The following is a 23004-nucleotide window of genomic DNA, read 5'->3' as shown; positions in this document are numbered from 1 at the left end:
CAAAGGCATTTTTCATCCTTAAGGAAGAAGAAAACAGAAGAAATCCTACAAAGGACACCAACTCACTAGTTGCATATTCTGGGTCTGATCTTTTTCTTGCTCAGGAGTAATTCCATTAAAATCAATGGAGCTATGCATCTATAAACCCTGCTAATTGAAAGAAGAATCAAGACCTCTCAGTTCATGGGTTTTGGTCAGTTCCAGTGGAAGTCTTTAGGCTATTTTAACAGTTCTGATAACCAGCAGAGTAAAATCAATATTTTAGATCAAAAATTTCATAGCCCAACATGCAAAAAATATTAAATAAATGATAAAAATAATCTGAATGACAGTGTGGAATGAATTTGGTTATCAGTAGCATTTAATATAAGTTCTTTATTTTCTCCACAGAAAAAAGCATTACTAGTCTGACTTGTTCTCCTATTAGATGTGATACTTATTTATAAGCTGTATTTCCATAATTACACACTATACAAGTAATTTACAGGTGCTGAACATACCAGATACGTCCAACAGACATGCACCTTCTGTGCTGCCTTACGTACCTGGATCTTCTTGACCTCCCATTGATTTCAATGAAATGTCCATTTAAAAAACAGCAGCGCACAAGTATGCAGGGGGCTCCAGCATTGAAGGGGTTAAAGGGCCTAAGGATAGAATACCCCATGAAAACAGCTGCACTGCTACAGCTCACCTTAATTTCACACCAGTATTGTACTGAAATTGCAGGCATTAACAAGAAACAGCAATGAATATGGTATCTAAGGTACTCCATTTATATTTTCTAAAGATGTGTGGTATGTTATAGAAGAGCTTTTCCATGTGCATTTTGGTGTTACTATTACATTAGCTTTATAGTATAGTGTGACTTTGGAGGTTGAGACAAAATACAACTACACCTACCTGAAAGGCATTCTTACATTCATTAGTTCAGCGTATTTGCCCAGGACTTCCCAAGGGGCATGCAACTTCACAAAGATGATGTCACTGTTTGTTAGAGATGACTGCAAAAGAAAAACAAAACAGCCATCAAGGCTTACTTTTTCAAGGAAAAAAAAAAGAAACCATGGTCAGTGGTCATCCCTCCCTCCCACTTCCTGTTTCTTCCTCAAGCACGTGTCGTTCTACCAGTATTTTTTCAACTCGTTTTCCTTCTGGTTTCCTGAAAGCCTTGCTGTGACTCCTTTCTGGCCTGCATGTGCACTTCCTTCACATGGAAAAGACGGAATGGAGGGGAGGCTGACATGGAGTTGTGGGTTACCCAAGTGTGGAGTGGCAACAAGATTGGTGGGTAAATCTGGGTCTGGAAGCTGGGTCCTGAAATTCAGCTAAAGGCAAAATGGAAAGTCAGGATCTAATTCTGACAATTGACTTGGTTTTCTGCAGTCACACACACACAGAAGTGCAGATGTGTGGTGGCACATCTAGCAATCAAGAAACATTTGTGTGACAGCGTGGTCTTATCCTTGTTGCCCCACATGGACAAATAGCGAAGTCCGACTGCAGAGCCATGGCTTCCAGCTTCCTGTCCTCCAGCTTCCCTCTTGGCCACATGAATTCAGAATGTTAGAACTAAAGCCAGTGGGGAAAAATGAAATTTGATGCTGCCCACAGCATAATATGGTACAGGTTTGCTGCCCAGGAAGGTTGAGGGCCATGACTATGCCAGCAAGATCTCTTCACAGTCCTATCTTCTTTTCTATGGGTTGTATGTAGCATGAAGAGTGCTTTATGTAGGGTATGTGCACCAGAATGGCTGTTACCTAACAGAAGGCTGCCTGGCGAAGAACAGAGAATATGCAGTAAAGAAGAGAAGGGGAGAAATTTAGCTCTGCATTCAGGAGGAGAAATAGTGCTTTACAAGGAAGCTACAGCAGGGTTGGCTGAAGCCGACCTGAGAACACAGACAGCCACATATTAATACTGGAAGATAACTGTTCAAATTCTAATGAAAATCAATGAAATTCTCATAAAATTGCATACAATACAGCTTTAGATAACTGAATGGATCACATTAACAGGGACAACTACAGGCTGAGTTTGAGGAATACCGAGGAAATGGGTAAAGGTGTCCAGGGTGTGAGAAAAGGAAAGTGTGAAGACTGAGCAAATCAGGCAAGAAAATTGTTAGTTTTCTTCAGTGATGATTTCCTAGATTTTTAGACATTGTACTACATTCAATGTTTCTCCCGTTAATTCTTAACACAACTTACCAGGGGTTCTTAAATCTAGTATTGTTTCTCTGGAAGCTACAGATAAATATGGGTGGGAGGCTGACATTTATACTTTTGACACCTATTTGGTTCTTCCCTCCACTATCGTCACAGATGCTGAAATTATTGAAACTACTATAGCATGTTCATGTCCTTAGAGTAGCTAGAATGTTATTATTGCTTTGTGAAGTGATAGGAATGAAAGCTCCAAAAGTTAAGATATGTAGATATGATTTTCTTTAGCACAGAAAAAAATAATAATCTCAACCCAGTCACTACAGAGTTAATATTTTTTTAAATAAACAGAATATCAGAATCCTCAAAAATGGACACAAGGAAATATTTGTACCCAAATACTATCAGGCTGCCTGAAAAAATGGATTTAGCGCATAATGGAACAAGTGACTTTCTGATATTAAAAACTGCAGAAAAAAAAATCTGGCTGTTCTTTTGCTGATGACTTTCTGAAGACTATTTCAACATGAAAAAGATACAACAGCAACAAAATACCCTCAAGACTTGTGCTTCAGAGACAATGAATTCAGTTGGACTCTTTCCATTGACTTTTACAGATTCTAAATCAGGCCTCTGATGATGTTTTTCTTTATAGGTACAATTCATAAATTATTTTTTATTTTCACATGAGACTTGAGCAATTGATACCACAAAACCAAGACTAAGTTCTACTACTCTAAAAACTTCCTCCAAACTACTGTCTCGAAGATGAGGTTAAGTCACCAGTGGACTGGTAATTTTGTCATAAACAGCTCGGATTAAAAAAAACCAAATGAAACTCACCAAAACTGAAAAGAACCATCTAATAAACCAAATATACAGAAGGAAACTATGATTCTGACACACACAAAAAAATTTGAGAAATGGAGGAAATTTTTTAATAACAGCCTGTAAATTTAGTGATGGCTATTAAAAAGGAGGTTTATAGGCATTTTCCAGCACATTGTAGTTTAAGCCATACTAGATATGGCAGACACAGTAACACAACTTGTGGAGATGCTGTTTCACAAGTGAGCACTATCTTCATCTAAATTTGATTTCTTATGTGTTACATGTTTTTACAAAGAAACACAAAAAACTCCCATATAGTTATCACAATACAGATGTTTTAAGAATATTTTCTACTCAGTATCTTGTAATGTTATTTTATCAGCTTTGTCAACAGAAGATCTAACCAAAATACATCTGTGAGGTTCAGATATTTTCAGAAGAAAGATAATAATGCTAAATTATTAACATGGAAATCCATTTCTCTTGGGTTTGCTCATGTTAAGTGTTCACAAATGAAAGGACTAAGAAAGCCTGAGAAAAACAAGATTGGAAAGAGAAGAACAAATACAGATGGAGGAGTAATTGAATGAAATGTCACATCTGCTTAATCTAAGGAGAGACTAGCTAATCAAAATACCTGAAAAAAATATCAAGAGTATCATCTTAGTTACAAAAATACTTTAGTGAATGGAATCTCCTAAACTCTCCTTGTTAGATTACTATTTAGACACTGTATCTTTCAGCTTCTAAATGTTTCATTGAGAGGAGAGCAGCATTCTTCTGTTGTAATTGACTTTCGAGGCTTGGCTCATTAAATGGTTTGGAGAAGTAAACTCAATTTCACATTATGGGAACATGCAAACAAAAATCAATGTAACATTGCTCTCCCTGGAAATTTAAATAAGATGACTATTGACATGAGCAATCTGCTAGAAAGTGATGTTTAGATGATGAAGAAAGAAAAACAGAGAAATCAAGGGGACAGACAATGAGAGAAAACACTTTGCAAACACAAAAATAGAATAAATGTTTGGAATATACCTGCAGCACCAGTGCCCATAGAGTTATCACCATATTATGACTGCCAGGTCACCAACATTCAAATAAATTGTTTATTTCAAACTGATTTCTTAAGGAGGACTATCCATAGCAAAATAGATTTTCTTTGGGTCAGTAATAACATTCTTGCTGGTCTTCAGAGCAGTGCAAACGCAGTGTGACCAAAGATTTATCAGAATCAGAGAATTACGGACTTATAAAGTTGGAAAGGGCCTCTAGGAGTCATCTGGGCTAACGCTCTAGCTAAAGCAGGGCCAACTTAGATCAGGTTGCTCACAGGCTTGTCCCACTGAGTCCTGAATATGTCCACAGGCAGAGATTTCACAGCCTCTCGGCGATTCGCTTACTGAAATTGGCTGGAGAAAAAAGTATTTTCTATGAAAGAACTGTACTCTTCTCCAGAGAAATGTTGGTTGAAAACTACAAGTTTCTGGATAAGAAAATTCATGAAAATTTAAAATGTTCAGTGCAAAACAGTTATAAAACAACTTGTGTCTTACAAGAACTCTTTATAAATTATTATTCTGATTAAGAAGCACTAGCAAGGTGCGGTTAGTTTAATTGAACCCTGATCTTCAACACAGGTTTGTACAGTAGAATTCAGATCACCAGAGTCTGGATTACAGATAGTCAATATACAATGAGTTTCAGTGTTCAGTGCCATTAATCTACTATTTTTCACAATCTGTAATTTTTCCGTCCTTCTTCATTCCACTCCCCAACACCCTTCTACAGCTGGAAATCATATTCTGTAATTCCTGAAAATATTCAATCAGTAGTTGAGAATCACAAATCTCTATAGCTCATATCTCTGTATCAGAGATATTCACTAATTTCCAAACTTTCGGGCTTCACTGAAAAATCACTTTAGTACCATATAATTGCTGCCAATCCTAGAATACAGGCAGTACCATAGGCCCACATGTTATAAACTTGCCTTTCTGGCAAGACGACCTTTTTCTTTTACCGTTAAGTTTATACAGATGTTGTATTTCCCAAGGAAAACAAACCAACCACAAACACGTTTAAAAACAAAGCTTGGTATTCTTCTCCAGTATCACTAGGTAAGAAGTGGGAGAGACTAACGTACGGGCCATTTATGTAACTCCAAAAGCACAAACACCTGCTTTGGTGAGTTACAGTCATCAGCTAGGCCAAGGAAAACTTGTAAAGGGCAGGTTCTTATTATCTTTCTGAAAGTGGGCACAGAGTGGTGTTAACTGCTGTTTAATTTAAGTACCAGCTACTAAACTCACATGTACTCCTGCAGGCATTCTAACTCCTTTTGATGCAGGATTGAAATATATATATTCACTATTGACCTGACTCTGCTTGTTCTGAAGATATCATTGTTAGTCTGAATGGAAGCAAAGTTGTGCTGACATTGAACGTCTCTTGAAAAGCCTACATTTTGCTGTATTTGCAGGCTGTCTTCCAGGATCAAGGCTGGAGGTTAGTATCTTTTGTCAAATACCCTCTTGAACATTCTCCTCCAACCAAGACTTTTTTTGGTTCATTATCAATAATATTGCCAAGTCATTTTAAGACAAAAAACCTGTAGGACTTGCCTTAATACAAGCATTTTTTGAGTATAAAAGTTAAGAAAGTTGAGAAAAGATATTCACAGCATATAACCTTGAGGAAGGATAAAATTACAGTGTCTCCAATCGAATGGTGTAATTGTTTATTTGCCTTGAGGCTACTAGACAGGCAACTGCAAAAAACCAATGCTCTCATTTATGTATGCATATCAATAGGGAAAAGAAATCAGGATTTACCATTAAGGTGTTTTCCCTATCATTATTTAAGAGAAAAATACTCAAGACTGAGGCTCTCCTCACCTTTTAAAACCTTCCTCGTAAAAGAGGATAAATAAGATTTTGATACAGATCCAGCAACCGGAATTAAACCCTGCCTACCTTAGCAAGACCCTGGCAAGGCAAGTTAAAAACCCAGAATGGGAACAGTTCTTTAACTGTTGGCAAACGTAGCTTATTTCTGTTGAGACCATAATGCGTGAAAATCCAAAAATAAGAGAAAATCAGCATCCTTCCTCTAGTGACAATTTTCTCTATAATCAAGCTCCGTATGATGTCTGAGTGCAGAGTATTAAACAGTAACTGCTACAGGTTCCACTGTTTTTGAGAATTACTCTGTTAACAGCACAGATTGATTTCCATGTGGAATGAATTAAGTGGAAATACAAAACCCAGAAAATTTTGGTTGATTAAACCATTCTTCCTTTGCAAAACAAAAGTGTAAATTCCAAAGGGTCATTCCATAGAAATGAAAAAGCAGCAGTAATATGCTGCTAATACTTTTCAAAACTGCATACATTACCACTGGGTAATTATTTAGATACTGTCAATATATGTCTGGTTTCAGGGAAAATATTACATACTGACAAGCATTAACCGCCATGTTCATGGATCAGGGGAATCTAGTAAATAATAGTGCCAATATCTTTCACGTATATACTTTCAATCAAAGTACAGGTTTAGCAAAAAAGAGGAATATACTGCTCACATTTTAATTAGGATTTTAAGAAGCTTTTGACTTACAAGAAACTGTAGGGCAAAAGCAGTAAGAATGAAAATAAGAGTGAAGCAAGAAAGCCCTAATGAATAAATAGGAAGCTGCTAATAAAACAATTTTGACATGAGAGGACACTGACATATAAAATATAGAATAACTTGATATAAGGAGATGGAGTCACATGATTACAATTTAAAATTATTTTTATATGAAATCTCATGACAAAATTTGATGATGGGGTAAAGCCTTATTTTTACTTTGAAAAATACTTCCAGAGGTTCAGCTCTAGTGGAGTTAGTAATGCAGGCAGGTGGCTGCCTATTGCCAGCATTCAGGCAATGTGTCATCTAATCCAACTCAGAGCAGGTGTCATTGTTACAGTGCTTAATTTCTGGCAGCAGTTGACAGGATCTCAATGCTAGAACAGAGTTAGTAACAAGGGGAAATGTTTGCAAATGTCCTTTCCTGTAGACAAAAATGTGTGAGTGGGAGGGCAGCTTAAAGAACAGGGTGGGTTACTTGAGTTGATGTAAAATGCAAATACTATCTCATTGCTCAAGTTTACTGTGCAATGATGAGCTCACAATCCGTAATAGAGAGATACAAATTCCTTTGAGATAAGAAACAACATGAGAAAAAATGTCTTTAATTCTAATTAATGTCATCTGAATCCACAGGATGGATCTCACAGCAAGGTAACTTAGGTGTAGTAAACCTACCACGGAAACAATATCCTCTGACTTGGACCCCACTTCCTAGAGAAAAGGATTAGAAATACCTGCAGCATGAACATCTTAATGGAAGAGGTTGATCTGACTGTGAGATGATAAAAGATTTCTTGATAATCCCCTTAGCAAATACTGAATGGATACAGGTTTGACCCATCTGGGTAAGATTTCTGTAGATAATCATAAGGATTTCGTCTGACAAACAAACCGGATGCATCTTTTAATTCTGCTGGACTGGAAAATTACTATAAACATGTGAAATTAATTATTCACACATTTGAAAATGCAGATAGCTAAAACCTGTGGGCAGAATAATCTGCTTTTTCTTATGAATATGTTATTTGACATTAAGTCTCTTTACATCAGTTACATACTCCAATTTTAGATTAAGAATGTTAATATTTTATACAGTGATGGTCGAGATCATCAAACCTTTTTGACTGTACTATTGGCCAAAAATGATCTCTTATGTACAATATTTTACTTTTGGCACCACAAGCCATTAAAAATACATCATACAATTGAACTACATTTTATCAGGCAGCTTCCTTTGTGACTTATCCCAAGTGTAAAATATAAAACCAATATTTTTCCAATACAGATTTATGTCTCATTAATAATTTTTTGAAGTAGGAAATACTTACATTTAATGAATTGTCTATTAAATATTCATGTTTGCTTTTAGAGGCTTATTGGAGAAACATTGCTTTGGCAAAGAAAAAGGCAATTTATTTTTTGTCCAACAGTTAATTTCACAAACTTAATAATCAATCAAACACACAAAACGTGCAGGCAGGGTTATTATAGCTTTTGCATACAAATAACCTAGAGGAACTGAACAAGCTGCTTATCATAGCATCAGAGAATAATAGAGGTTGGAAGGGACATCTGGAGGTCATCCAGTTCAAATCCCTCCTCAAAGCAGGGACAACTGGAGTGGTTTTTGAGGTTTTTAATATCTCTGTGGAAGGAGACCTCACAACCTCTGTGGGCACCACAGCGTCTCTGGACACAAAGGCCACCACTGACCTCCCATGTGGAGCATTTGGAGTAGCCCAGGTTCTGAGCACCTGCCCATGCTCCAGCAAGATGAAGGTATTTCGTTGTTTGACTCCCTCTTCAGAGTCTTGTTTCTCAGGTCATACAATGAGACAAGAAATACCTACATGGCTACCAACCTAGACTCCAAAGTCTTCACAGTCAACACTTTCCAGGATGCAGTGAACTGTCCTGTAGCTCTCTGTTACAGTCTGTATACCTCTGTATTTGACAGTGTAATGCAAAATTCTTTCTAAAGAGAGGCACCAGTGAACTCAACAAGACCACGGCTGAGGAAGAGCCTACTCCAAATGACACTATCAGGAGAGAGGCTTTAGCTCAGTCCACATGGCACAATGAAGCCCCAAGTTCTTCAAGTCAGCTACGTAACCACAACATGAGGAATTACAGGCAGAGATGTCAGCCCTGTCTGTAGAGGGAGTAGTGGGGTTAGTGCACATGCATTTTAGCATGGCTGATTAGGTCGCGTCTTGTCCTGTGCCAGTGCGACTATAATACCTGCTAAGTCACTTGGCAACACCTGGTGGGGTCTCTGCATCATTTCGTGGTTGTGCAAGACACACATGTGCCTCTGCTCTACAGGAAAGGGAAAGTCACAGCAGACCAATCTGACAGTACCTTCTCAGATTTGAGGCAGGTCCCCATTTTGGAGGAAAGGAAAGGCACCAAATAACATGCAAGACCCAGTTAAATGAAGGGGGAAAATGCATGTGAAGAATCTGAATCACTCACAACTCTACCAGTTATAGTTCCCCATAAACTCCGATAGTCTGGGCGACTCAAATACCTGTTCCCTTGACTCACTTCTCAGTTTTCCATGCTTTACTTATCTTACTGCTAGGATAATGGAATTGGAAAGAGTTTGAAGAGCCATCTTAGAATCATAGAATCATAGAATTGTTGAGGTTGGAAGGGACCTTTAAGATCATCGAGTCCAACCTTTAGCCTACCCTGACAAGAGCCACTTCTAAACCGTGTCCCTCAGTGCCCCATCTACCCTTTTTTTAAACACCTCCAGAGATGGTGAATCCACCACCTCCCTGGGCAGCCTATTATCTTCTGATAATTCATTTCACGTTGTTCAACTCTGTGCTGCAAAACTCTTCTGCCTGGCTCATTTGAAGGCAGAGGCATGAGCAAGCCATTTTCCCTTTCCTCTTGCCTATTGTACAAACAATTGCTATATTCCTTTAATAAGATGACCACAGTGAATTTCTAAGCAACTGCCCTCTGTAGTTTTACTAAAGGTATTCAAGTGATCTGATGCATTGAAAGGGTGTAAACAGCAATTCTACAAGGGAAGTTGCCTTGGAAGTCTGCCGAAGCATGTGGTAGAGCGGCCATCTCTCCAGATACACCACCATTACTACCTGAAAGGGAAGTGCTTTCCAAAGAAAGATATGATGGTGAGAGGAGAATAGGTTTGATTACCACTGTTCAGCCCACAATTCAGATTAATATAATTAGGTAGATTTACCTTTTTCTAAATCCCAAAGCATGCTCAGACTTTGTAAAACTTCGCACAAAATATTAAATATGCAAAACAACAAGAGAGAAAGACAAATAATGTGCTAGCTTCACCAACTCACAATTTCAGTTTCATCATTAAAAGGAATGTTACAGTCCAGCACAGAGAGAAAATTCCAAATAATTGATGGTCTACACAATTTTTCATCTGTCTCCACTCAGCTAAGCTCAAAGTAATTTGATTTCTGTATATAACTAGATCACCCGATGTTGAAAAAATACACACCAGAAACAGAAGTTTCTTAAGCAAAGGTAGCATAATTAGAATTTAACTGAAGACAAGATGAAATACAGTATCTCTAAACTAAGAAGGGAGAATACTGGATCCTTTGTGCATCTCTGTACAAATCCCTTCATTTGCTAGGTATGCTTTAAATGAAACAAGGTCAATATATCACAAGGGCAAATTAAGATTTTGGTTTGGACTGCTCTAATTTGTTGTGATAAAGGAACATCCACACATGGCACAATGTACTGACAAGGCAGACACCTAAACACAAGCTCCACTATGGATCAATTATTGCTGTTCCCAATGTGCCTATTGACATAAGGCGCTGGATGAAAACACCTCCTGTATGACACAGAAGAGAAAAGCAGCACCAGATGGAGCTCAATATTTTAATGGTTCAGATAAATGTGACAGAGGACAAAGATGATTTGCTCTCCTAGTTCAGAGCTCTTATATGAAGATTTAATGGAGGAGCTACAGAAAACAAGCAATTCTTCTTTTGCTTGAAAGCCAACAACACTATCACATGAGGTAACAACAGCTGCGATCTGTTTTCATATGTTGCAAAGTGATGATACTAATCCTAAAATTGTTTGCTGAATGATATTGAATTTTGAGATCCCTATGATACTGTGAAACAAGGCCACGAGTAACACGTACACTGGCAAAGAATCCTCCTCTCCAAATTCACTTGCACTGTGGAACCTGCTGTAATGAAGATCTTTGCTTAATAGACAATATTATCTTTCCCTAGAAATGAAGAAATACTACTTCTTTTTCAGAAGTCCCCAGCTAGCAAAAGGCAGATTGTTCATTTTAGGAAACGGCAAAAATCTTTGTTACCTATTGACACAAATAACACTACATATAAACGTTTCTAGAATTTTTTATTTTGCCTACTTTCCACACAGGGGGCTGTGCCTCTGAGAGCTGCAGCAGAGAGCTCACAGTCCAAAGGTGAAACAGCAGTTCCCAAAGTGTTTTTTAGCTCTGTAGTACTATTCAAACAATTTTATTCTATGTAAAACTTTGGAGTAGAATTGAAATTCTCAGACTATCATACCTCTGGAAGTAGCATCCTTACAGCAATCTGTTCCATTCACTTATATGGGGAAGTGTAAAAATGCAACATGAAAATAAAAATAAGATAAAATCTCACTTCACTTAATAATCCCAGTTTTTCTAACACTTTGTAGATGCACTACTATAGACTTCTTCTTCTATTATGGAGGTTTCCTGACAGGAAAATTATACTTTCATTAGATGATTTTTGAAAAAAAAATCTATATGGCTCATACATCAAGGGCTCTATAGCTAATATTTCCATCCTTTTGTTGAAAGGAATTTGCTTAAAACCAAAACAGTTTGGGCCCAATGAATATTAGAAAAGACTTTTTTAAATGGTGGGAAATTCCATTAGTGTTACATCACTAGACAATGGGAAAAAATTATCCAAATTGCAGAACACTTTCTCAACAAACCACCACTTAGGGAATTATAATTGTTCATACACTGCAGGCTGTAGTTTCTGTCAAATACTTAAAATATAACACCTAGCACGTCCAAGAAACGTAGAGTAAAGATGTGCTTTGCATCATTTGATACGTTACCGAGTCACTATGGTTACTTCTGCTGTACAAACACACATACACCCTCATGCATAATCTCTTTCAAATATCAGAACAGAGTGGTGACTTGGCTAGGGAAGAAACGGTATTAAAATTGTATGGCACATACCTATCTACGTTCTTTTTACTAGCTACTGAAAGCTTTGCAACTGAATTATTATCATCACAGTAACACAACTGGTGAATTTCTTTCATAAAATAATGTCATTGCCCTACTGTCCACAGTTGCCATACTAACTTTCAAAGTGGAAAGAAAAATTAAAAAAAAAAAAACAGAACAACTGATTTCTGCAGCATAATATTTTAAAGAAGCTCCCCCTCCATCTTTCTTAAATATACCTACAGATACACAACTGACAAACTTCTCCCACTGGTATATTTGTTTCCTTCTCCAGAATCCCACCTCTCTGTCTTCTTTGCTTGTCTCCTCCACATCAGTCAATGTTGCTTTTCTCTTCCCAGGACCCCTCATACAACCACGGAAGCAACTAGTCCTACCCGTCACTCTCTGACTGTGTAAGATGTACGATGGAGGCATTTCCAGTGTCAGACCTCTGCCAGTGACAACTTCTGGAGCACAACAAATTACAGACATCTGTATTTTTTCAAACTTCAATTTGAGAAAGTTAAAGGAAGTCGTCTTAACCTTTGAAATGAAGGATCCTTGTATAAAATAAATGTATATAAAATTCCACAGACTACCAGGGGAAGAAGAATGTGGGAATTCTTGATTTGCCCGGATGGTATTTAAGCACAAAGTGGGAGCAAATTGAAAGTTTTTAAAACATTTTTGTTTCTGGCAGCATTTAAGTGAAGGACCCATCTAGCACGAATGCCATCTCTCCTTTAAAACATGAAAAGTTAACAGGAAAATACCAAAATACTAATAAGGGAAGAGCTCTGGATAACAACTGAGCAACCACCACCACTGTGCATGTTTGGTGGAAAGTGCAGTGACAGCAACACTGACAAGAAAATAAAAAGTCTAATGTTGGAAATGTCACCAAGTGCCTACAGTGATGAACTTATTGCAGCGTATGAAATTTTTTAATGTATAATGAAGAAGAAACAAAAAAGGGGAGAAAAAAAATCACACTCTGTGCTTAGGGAAATGGCTTCTCTCACATGACACTCTAGGTTTGACAAACGTGCTATGGTAGCACAGAAAGCAGAGATAGTGAGGGGGCTGAAAAGTAAAAAATGCAGCAAACGTGAACACACTGTTAGGATCAAGAAGAGAAGTTAGCAACAGAAGTTAGAGTTGGGTAAGGGGCATGAAGAGGAAAAAAATATCAAATTAAGAGCATTTAGGGCTTAAATTCCCTGGTCCTTTATTTTGTATAGCTATTCACCAGAGGGTAAAGTCCAGCCTGAGTAAGAAATATATGGATCAATTAAAGAAAGATCAGCGCAGGACCATAAGAATGATCAAGAGTTTTAGGAAACTTGACCTAGAGAAAAGAATTGAAAGAGCCGGGGTGATCCAAAATACAGAAGAAAATGTGAAGCCAGACAACACAGTAACATTTTAAAAAAAAGTAACAAGTACTTGTTAATAGGAAGGGAATGATCTCTCCATGTTACTTCTGAATGAGGCAAGAAATAACAGGATTAAATTGTAGCAAAGGAGATTTATGTCAGATACTTAAAAAAAAAAAAATCAAGCTGAACAATACTGAAGCATTAGAGTGATCTGGCAAGGGAGGCTTCTGGCATTTAGAAAAAGGTTGGTTAAGGAATCGGTAGTGTGTAGTTGGCCTGCCCTTGGAGCTTTGGAAGGGACTCCTAGCCTCTTGCGACCCCCACACCCTCCCCATCTCCTCTATTATGATTTGCTAGAGAATCGAGTATTTGTAAAACCTTATGAAATCAAACCTCCCTTATTTGGCACAGCTCATCTTCACTCTGGCTGAGAAGATGTGATATTACAAGATCCAGAAAATAGAGTATTTCATCTTGAGAGACAACACACTAGGCAAAATAAGCATAGCACAACCCAAGTACTAGAAAAAGAAAACGGGAATTCAGAGAGAAAATAATGGTGTCACTTCCTTTTTAAAAGCCACAGATCCGGAAGAGTGGTCCTATGCTTAGAACCATGTGTTCCCTTCGTTAAAGACATACATTTAACTTAGAACAATTCAATTTACAAGAGGCTAGGTACTCAAGAGAAAGGCAATGAACCAGATCAGTCCTTTTGGATATTGGTAACAGTTTGTTGACAGTGCTCTGGGGCTTTACTGATAGAGTTAAGGAGAATGTCTGTCAGACATTTAGAGAGGCGCGTGTGCACTTTTTAGAAAATACAAATTCTAGGTATTCAAGAAAACCTGAAACACATTCATGTTCCCACTGCAAATTTTTAGGATCTGACCGTGACAATCTCTGAAAGCGGGATAAGAAATGTAAGTGCAAGTAATCCATTCACTTCCAAGTATATCGCTGACAAGATCTGAACTAAATTGTGGACCTATCACTGTGTCCCAGGCTGTTGATCTAATTTTACTCTCCTGTAATCACAGGAAGAAAATGCCTGTGCGGTGAACCTGACTGCAAAGGCTGCTGTCAGCTCATTTCTGCACCGGGAACCTAGTGACTAGTTTAGGAAATGAGGTTTTCTTTTATGTTACACGGTATCTGATGGAAAATATCTTTGACGCCTTATAGATAGTCTATGAAATAAATTAAGAACAGAATCAGCAAATAAAAACTGTTGTTAGCTAGGCAGAGTTAGTCCTATATGAAAATTTCAGCAATAACCTGTGATGCCATTTAGGAAAGAAATGCATCTTGGTTCAACACCAACCTGAATAAATTATATGAAAATGAAGTAAATTGAACAAGATTTCTAAAAATATGTAGGTAAGCACATGAAAAATTTCAATTTGATTTAAGCTTAAATATTGTCGACACAAAATAGCATGTTTTGGTGTATTACTGGATTATGTAATCACTTCTAAACATTTTCTCTTTTTTTTTTTTCTTTCTGTTTTCTCTTTTGTAAAGCTAAGCCTTTTTTATCAACTAGCACAGCATTTTAATATCAGGCATTTAATTTTGAATCTGTTTAAATGAAATGTTTTCACATTTTCAAGATGTTTCTCTCTTTCTTCAGCTAAAACTTTGCTGAGTCTGATCTACACTAATGACTATTAATTCCTTGCCTTTCTCCTTCCCTGCTTTCTGTTAAGTCATCCTCTATAAATACAAAAGATTTGCTTCAAGATGTTAAAGGCTAGTGTATTTCTAAGAAGAATTTACACTCAGATTTTTATAGGGGGAGTTATACAGTGAGAAGGGGCCTTTTCTTACTTGTCTGCTGGGATTTAATGCAGATATGACTCCACATCCTGATACTAGCTAGCTTCCTCTTAATGCTTTCTGACCATCATCTTTCTCACCCTCTTTCCCCAAACTCCTATGTGCTCACCTTCCCCATGCCATTTTTACATTGTGCCTTTTGGCTGGAATAATGCATTAGTAAGACACATGAATTCTGTTTCCTTTCACAACAGAAACAAAAAAACAGGCCAAGATGGAAACATAAATTGGCATGGCAAGCACTCATCAGTTCACAGTCAAAACAGCAAAGAACAGAAGATGTCAAATAACGGAAAATCTGCAGAAGCGTTAATCTATTCCATAGCTTGGGGTTTTTAGAATTGAGCTTTACAATTGTCACACAATTCTGTTAGCTGTTTGCTTTACACTCCACCAGTATGGGGCTGATCCTGCAATCCACAGATCTACTCATGTAAGTCCATAGGTATCACTTGGGCACAGGACAAACAAAAATGCTTATCTTTAATAGTTTATAGATATAGCATGTGCCAAATATCTGACCCAATTTCCTCTGCTGGACACTGGCAGGCTGCTATATTTGTATCAAAACACTGGCATTATCATGGCTCTGAGCCCACTGGTCCTGAGAAGTTGCCTGAAGGCTTACTCCCAAGGAGCAGACATCACAGGTATGATTCAGGGCAACTATGTTTAGGTGTCTGCAATGGAGAGGAACAGGCACCTTCAGGGTACAATTCATTTGTTCTATTTTCCTCAGATTGATGAACTGCTGCCCAGAAGGGCTTGTTCCTCCCCATCCACATATCTACGTTGCAAACAGCTACAGTCAATAAGATGGCTGTCTTCCCTCTTGGCACTCTGCAGTACAGCCACCTTATTTTCCCTGGACTCTTGTTACCTTCCTCACCACCCGCCCCAACTTCTGCAGTAGCGTAGACACTTTACTTCCTACAACTGCACCTTCATGGGTGGTTCTGTTTCACTGCTTAGTTGTCTGGGACACATCACAGTGACAGCAAGTGATGTGCAAGACAGCAAGAACATTTTAGAGGACCTTGGCTGCCCTCCATTTCCTCCATCCCACCTTATTCACTCTGCCCACAGAGAACACATAGGGAAATACAGATCTGTAAATAACAAAGCCTCCCACTAGTGTGCTCTGCACTTTAAAAGGCCTCTTGATTTTGGTCAGTACGTCCTGTATTTTATTACTTGAATTCTTCTCTCCTGTGAATTTCTGAAGCTAACGATAAAATCCGTAAATGTGCACAAGACTGTTGACCCAGGATGTTCTACACAACACAGCTTCCATCCACTAAACTGCTGTTTCAGGACATTTGTTTAATCCAATCCTGTCTCAGAAAGCCACAGTTTCCAATGGCAACAGCGCTCACAGTACAAACTCAAGAACTCTGGAGATGAAGGGCCAGGCTGTAGTCTGCACTGAACTGCAGTTACAGAAGAGAAAAGCCATGGCCATCCTAACCTAGCATTGGTGACAGTTCTTCTTCAGGAAGATAACCTTCAGACATACCTTCCCCATCAGCACTCCTATGGTGATAGGAAGCCTGAGCGTCCCCAGATTTCCTCAAAAATGAGGTAACAGATCAGATTATTAACTTATAAGACACAGAAAAGCACAGCAGTCTAGGTATGGAAAGACAAGTTTCTGAGTGGAGAACATCACATAAGGAGAAACAACTCTTGAGTTGTTGGAATTTCTGGAGGTTAGGCTAAGGAATATCACAACTGAGTGTAACGTCTGCCTTTCATTTAAGATAAATAGAAAATGTATCTGGGCTCCTTTATGGAAGGGAAAGGCTAAAAAAAACCCCCAAACATTAAAAATTAATAGGTGTATCCACATGGAAAAAGGCACATGAAAGTCCTGAGCAACATAGTCTTGATCTCATAGCTGACCCTGTTTTGAGCAGGAGATTGGACTACAGACCTCCTGAGGTCTTTTCCAACCCAAATTGTCATTATCCTATGATTGTATAAAAAGGGCAGGGAAAGAGCCAGTCCTCTGGACTAGGCAAAAGTGCTTTCTGATTTGCTAACAAACTTCAGAGATGTGATCTCACTACCTACCTAACCAATGTGCATACACTGGAAGGAAAAAAATTCTAAGGAAATGGACCCGGTGAAGAAAAGGATCCTTTATAGATCTCCTTTAGAGAGAGATCCTAAATGAACTCCTTTGTAGAGAGACCCTTTTGGCCTTAAGCCAGTTGACAAGTGCTCAGTATTGTGAGCAAATAAAGTACCTTTCATGTGATTCTTCCAGTCTCCACAGAAACTTTATACATTCCTTTTTAACAAACTGGATTGCAACAAAGAAAAAAAAATCCTTTTGTTTTTCACTGCCTAGTCAAAATAATGTGAAGGATCCTGAACTGGAGCATGCTTGGTGTTTCCTGGTGAAGGGGCTTTCAGACCTAATCTGTATGCTCAAAAGAGTAACTCGAGAAGTGCTAAATCCTCTTCAAACCATCAAATTGAAGTCTATATCCAAAATTATCTTATTTGCCTGCATTACAAATAAGTTAGAAAAAGTAATGCATGTAAACATGTCTGAATAGCTTTCTCCTAAAAGTGGATAAATTCTTTATAGCTTCTATTCCAAAGAAATGAAAAATTACATTACAGAACTTTATTTTTATTGATGTTTGGTAATTGAGTAAATCAGATTTGCACAATTAGTGGAATCATGAGGGTGTTATAAGTGTCTCATTTAAATGGCCATTTTAAAGGGAATGACCTGAATAAAAGAGGTTTTAGTAGATTGATTGGAAAGACTTCATGCAATTTTCCTCACCAAAAAAAAAAAAAGAAAAAAAAGAAGAAAAGGGAAGAATGATAAAAGTGGAGAAAAATATCTTCATTGGAATTTAGCAACTATCAGTCAAGCAAATAAGCTTGTTGATACACGTCTTTCAAAAAACAATTTCTACTTCTGAAACTAAGAGAATTAAACTAAAAAAGTGAAAAGAATACACTAAAATTTGATGGATGGGTTGTAACACCTTATTATGGGAGATGATTTTCCAACCAATTTAATTTTAAAACCTGATACCTAAATTCAAACCCTTAAATTTGTACATAAGGAAATAGCGTAAACTCAATGTTAGGTATGTTATTACAGACACAGAAAGACACAGGAAAACTATATACTTCTACTCCTTATATATAGAAGTACGTGAATGTGAAAATCCTTGAATACTCTGCCATTATCACTAGACTACAATGGCAGTTTTTCAAAACATGACATTTATAGACTAACCTGAAAGGAGAAGGTCAAATAAACACATTGGAAATGAGGAAATATCTTCAAATCTACCAGTCATTAAAAATAACATTAATTTTGCATATTGCAAGAGAAAGTATAGAGTCATCATTTCGAGATTTACATGTCTCCATTTCCTTCTTCTCCTACCTATATCTTCACTGTGGAGGTTTTTTTCATTATGGAAAGATTTGAATTTTAAAAAGGTATAAGAGATGGTTGTTAAAAAAAGTAAGCACAAAGTTCTTATAGTAGTGCTTGACACTGGATACTTCAGAAAGGAGAGTCACTTAATTGTTATAAACAGTAAGATCTATTTGAGTCTATTAACAGAAATAACAACAAGCTGTATCTAAGAGAAGTACCAAATACTGTACCATGAAGTCCTCCAAGAAGAAAGAAAAGGGTCGTTACACTGTTTTGCCTAAAAGGCACTTTTAGAGACTCTTTTTAAAAGCTTTCATGTAAGAATACAAAAGATATTTGTGCAGAGAAGAGCGTTTTGTAAACCAGATAAGACTTTAAACAGGGGGCTATGACTAATTGGCTGACAGAAGTTTCAGTTGATGTGGCTATCTCAGGAACATTTTTCCCTCAGGTCAGGCTTTATTAAACTTCATTTACAACATCACTTCATTACCACTCAAACAGCAAAAAATAAATACGTAAAGATGCAGTGGATAATGCCACGTTTAATTTGGGCCCAGAGAGCCATAAACTGAAACGTCTTTTTCAATAAAGTCTGAGTATTGAGGTAATTTGACTAGATATATTTGTGAAGCTCTCACTACAATTAAAACACAGTTAATCCGAGGCACGCAGCGCCAATGCTCCATTTGCTCTATGACCGAATTAACCTGGTATAACAAAGAAAGTAATCGGACAACTAGATAGTCTGGAGACCTTGTGCCAAGAGCAGATGAGAAAGGGAATTGTCCTTTCCAGATTCATGCTTCCCACCTGGTAGTACTTCCAGGGAGGGCAGCCCCACACCACTTCATGCTGCAGGGTAAGATGCAAATGTCCCTCTAGACGAAGAAGGCACTGCAGCCATTTGAAATCATCACTATTCGTTCAGAAGCGTAATGCTGTAAATACAATGCTGTCTTTTCAAAACAAGTTCACCACCAAAATCATCAATGCAACATGAGAACATAAAACGTACTGCTGGTGTTTCTGTATACTCCGTCTTTCTGTTCCCTACAGACAGCTCTAGATTTCTGCTCATTAAGCCAGTACCATCAGGGAGCATTGCAGCAAACCGGTCCTGTCACCTTTGGGCAATGAAATCTCTCACTGTGCATTAAGTGATTGTAGCCTTGTGCATTGTGCTTGTTCCCGATGCCACTGGCAGGCAAACAACATCTCAAAAATAATTGCAGTTTAAGACCAATTATTGTAAAGGGAAAGGTGACTTTTGACATATAGGGGGCAACTCATATGTAACCTTCGTCATTTTTTTTTAATCTATTGCCTGTCTGTTTTTTCCTGTGAGCCTGGTGTCCTTCAAAAGAATTTTGATACTCTGATTTGTGAAGACTGATGACAGGAAACTCCTTGACAAAAAAAAATCCTACTCAATATTCCTGAAGGAAAAGAAGTATCTCAGGAGCCTTTTTATCCCTTTTCAGTTATCTACATATTTTCTATATTACCTCCATACTGCATGAAAAAGCCATACTTTCTTCAAATATAGAAAATTTTTTTCGGCAACTGTTTCTTAGTCTACTAGCTTTACAAAGTCCTGTTAAAGGCTGGAATTTCTCAACTTGGAAACATATTCATTTCTGGGCTCCCTCAGATAATAAGGAAAGTTACTTTTAAAAACTGCACACTGAAGTTTGAGTTCAGATTCTATCCATCCAGACTTCCATGTACCTCCTCAAATTTCTCTTCTAAATTGCCATTGCCCTGTACAATGAATGTAGTATCTGAAATGTAAAACCTTTTCCCTCAGAAGCCCAGCCAGCTGGAAACTCCTCTTATGTTTAGTCACAATGCTTTTTGGTACAGAGCACTCTCTGGAAAAGGACATTGTTCTGTTTGTACCTATACATTTTTCTGTAAAACACTGCTGAAAAGAAACTCCACTTGCTATTTGCATTAGATAATGAACTAACAATAAATTTTTGTAAGACCAGTCTGTTTTTAACTTGCTCTGGCTGAATTTGGATTAAATGAACATCCCAATGTTTCAAATTAAATAGTTGGAAGCACTTTCACTTATAATGCATGTGGTGGGCTTGCATTTCAGCCTGGTTCCCTTTTTTCAGGCATAGTTTATGTCACTTTGATGTCTCCATCCATGATTTGTGGATGCAATCAGACACAGTGCCTAAACATTAAATAACAAACTGCACCTGCTAATAATGGCATATTATGCTGTTTGTAAAATCACAGCTCCTGCGGGCTGCATAATTTGTATTGTAAGTTCATTAGCTGCAGATATTTACATATCGAATAACAGGATCAGGAAAGTGAGAGACTGAAACAACTTAGTAGAATGCATGAAAGCCACTGAATGCTTGATATTAGTTACAGTAGCAGATTAACACTGAACGACATCTGTGGTGGGTTGACCCTGGCTGGACACCAGGTGCCCACCAAAGCCGCTCTATCACTGTCTCTCCTCAGCTGGACAGGGGAGAGAAAATAAAACGAAAGGCATGTGGGTCAGCATAAGGACGCTCACCAATTACTGTCATGGGCAAAACAGATTCAATTCAGGGAAATTAATTTAATTTATTGTTCATCAAATCAGAGTAGGGTAATGAGAAACAAAACCAAATCTTAAAAAGACCTTCCCTCCCACCTCCTCCCCCTGAGCGGTGCAGAGGGATGGGGAATGGGGGTTGTGGTCAGTTCGTCACATGTTGTTTCTGCCACTCATTCCTCCTCACTCTCTTCCCCTGCTCCAGGGTGGGGTCTCTCCACGAGAGACAGTCCTCCATGAACTTCACCAGTCTGAGTCCTTCCCATGGGCTGCAGCTCTTCACGGACTGCTCCAGCGTGGGTCCTTCCCACGGGGTGCAGTCCTTCAGGAACAGACTGCTCCAGTGTGGGTCCCCCACAGGGTCACAAGTCCTGCCAGAAAACCTGCTCCAGTGTGGGGTCCTCTCTCCACAGGTTCATAGGTCCTTCCAGGAGCCTGCTCCAGTGTGGGCTTCCCATGGGGTCACAGCCTGCTTTGGGTGCATCCCCCTGCTCTAGCGTGGGGTCCTCCATGGGCTGCAGGTGGATATCTGCTCCACTGTTAACCTCCATGGGCTGCAGGGGGACAGCCTGCCTCACCATGGTCTTCACCATGGGCTGCAGGGGAATCTCTGCTCTGGTGCCTGAAGCACCTCCTCCCCCCCCCTCCTTCTTCACTGACCTTGGCGTCTGCAGAGTTGTTTCTTCACATATTCTTACTCCTCTCTTCTGGCTGCTGTTCCACAGCAGTTTTTTTGCCATTCTTGAATATGTTATCACAGAGGTGCTACCACTCTTGCTGATGTGCTTGGCTTTGGCCAGTGGCAGGTCCATCTTGGAGCTGGCTGGCATTTGCTCTATTGGACACAGGCGAAGCTTCTAGCAGCTTTTCACAGAAGTCACCCCTGTAGCTCCCCGGCTACCAAAATCCTACTATGCAAACCAAATACAACATCTGGTCTTCTCCAATGGCCAAGAAGGCCTAGTTTTGTCCAAATGCCAGTTTGTCCTAAAGGGAAGCCTGTTAGCCATCGGTGACATCCTCCATGTGGCCTCCATGGCATCCTGCCATGCCTGCACAGTATGGATGATCATCACACACACAGTCATCCTGGTGCTTCCTAGCACATATCGCACACAGTACATGCTCACAGATATCCTTCTCTCTGTAAAAAAAAAGCTCAGAGGACAGCAGATGTATTTTTGATGGTGGAAGCTTTCCCTAGCCACTCTTTTCTCTAACGGATAGGGGGTTTTGGTATGTGCAGAGTAAACTCAGCATGACAGGGAAAGGATATGAGCACCAAAGGAAACCTAGCAGTCAGGGAAAGGTTCGCCAGCTGACCTGCAGTTTGCTCCTGGCCATCACACAAACTCTCTTGGCAAGCTGCACGTAGTTAGTGGGCCATAGGCTGAGCACTCTGGTATAAACTGTATGCCTGGTTGATTAAATTAACATCTATAGCAGCAATAAATTACAAACAAGTTATTGTTCTTTCAATAACTGAATAAAGTGAAGTCATAACTGGAAAAGAAACTTACAGTCAGCTCCAAAGGCACTGAGATTTTATTGTGCACTGCTTCTCAGAGAACCAAATTACATAAGCTAAGTTTATAAAACACCTTTGCTCACTCAGATCTGCAAATGCCACTTGGGGTCTGGAAGTCAGCTTAATTCTTTTCTGCCCATGATTCACAATCAGCAATAACGTTTATGTAACAGGAGTCTCATGAACAATTGCAGTGATGACGCACAAACCAGAAAAAAGAAGATCAGTCTCACATAAGTGTTTTGGCTCTGCAGTAATAACAGCAGCAACAAAAAGTAGAAGATGTCATTTTTGCCAGAAAGAAAGATGATAATATTTGATATGCTCAGGAGCAATAGCTGTTGATTATAACACCTCTTTCACATCATCACTTTCTGAGCACAACTATATTTGAAGCTTCAGTCTTTGAA

The 23004-nt window shown here is 38.6% G+C and overlaps 1 protein-coding gene across 6 annotated transcripts in view; it reads right to left on the bottom strand.

The window, feature by feature from the left end:
- Positions 1–23004, bottom strand: part of ANO4 (anoctamin 4) — a 201939-nt gene that overhangs the window by 77265 nt on the left and 101670 nt on the right. For 4 of the 6 annotated variants that reach the window (XM_074575938.1, XM_074575927.1, XM_074575917.1 and 1 more), the window contains 2 exons: positions 904–1004; positions 546–647 (listed from right to left, as the gene is read on the bottom strand). In XM_074575938.1, the coding sequence (XP_074432039.1) occupies positions 546–647; positions 904–1004 (203 nt within the window). The remainder of the gene's footprint in view (positions 1–545; positions 648–903; positions 1005–23004) is intronic. The other 2 variants (XM_074575948.1, XM_074575965.1) reach the window with 1 other exon arrangement.

Source organism: Larus michahellis, chromosome 1, assembly GCF_964199755.1.
Source record: "Larus michahellis chromosome 1, bLarMic1.1, whole genome shotgun sequence".
Taxonomy (NCBI): domain Eukaryota; kingdom Metazoa; phylum Chordata; class Aves; order Charadriiformes; family Laridae; genus Larus; species Larus michahellis.
This window is presented reverse-complemented; position numbering and strand designations above follow the sequence as displayed.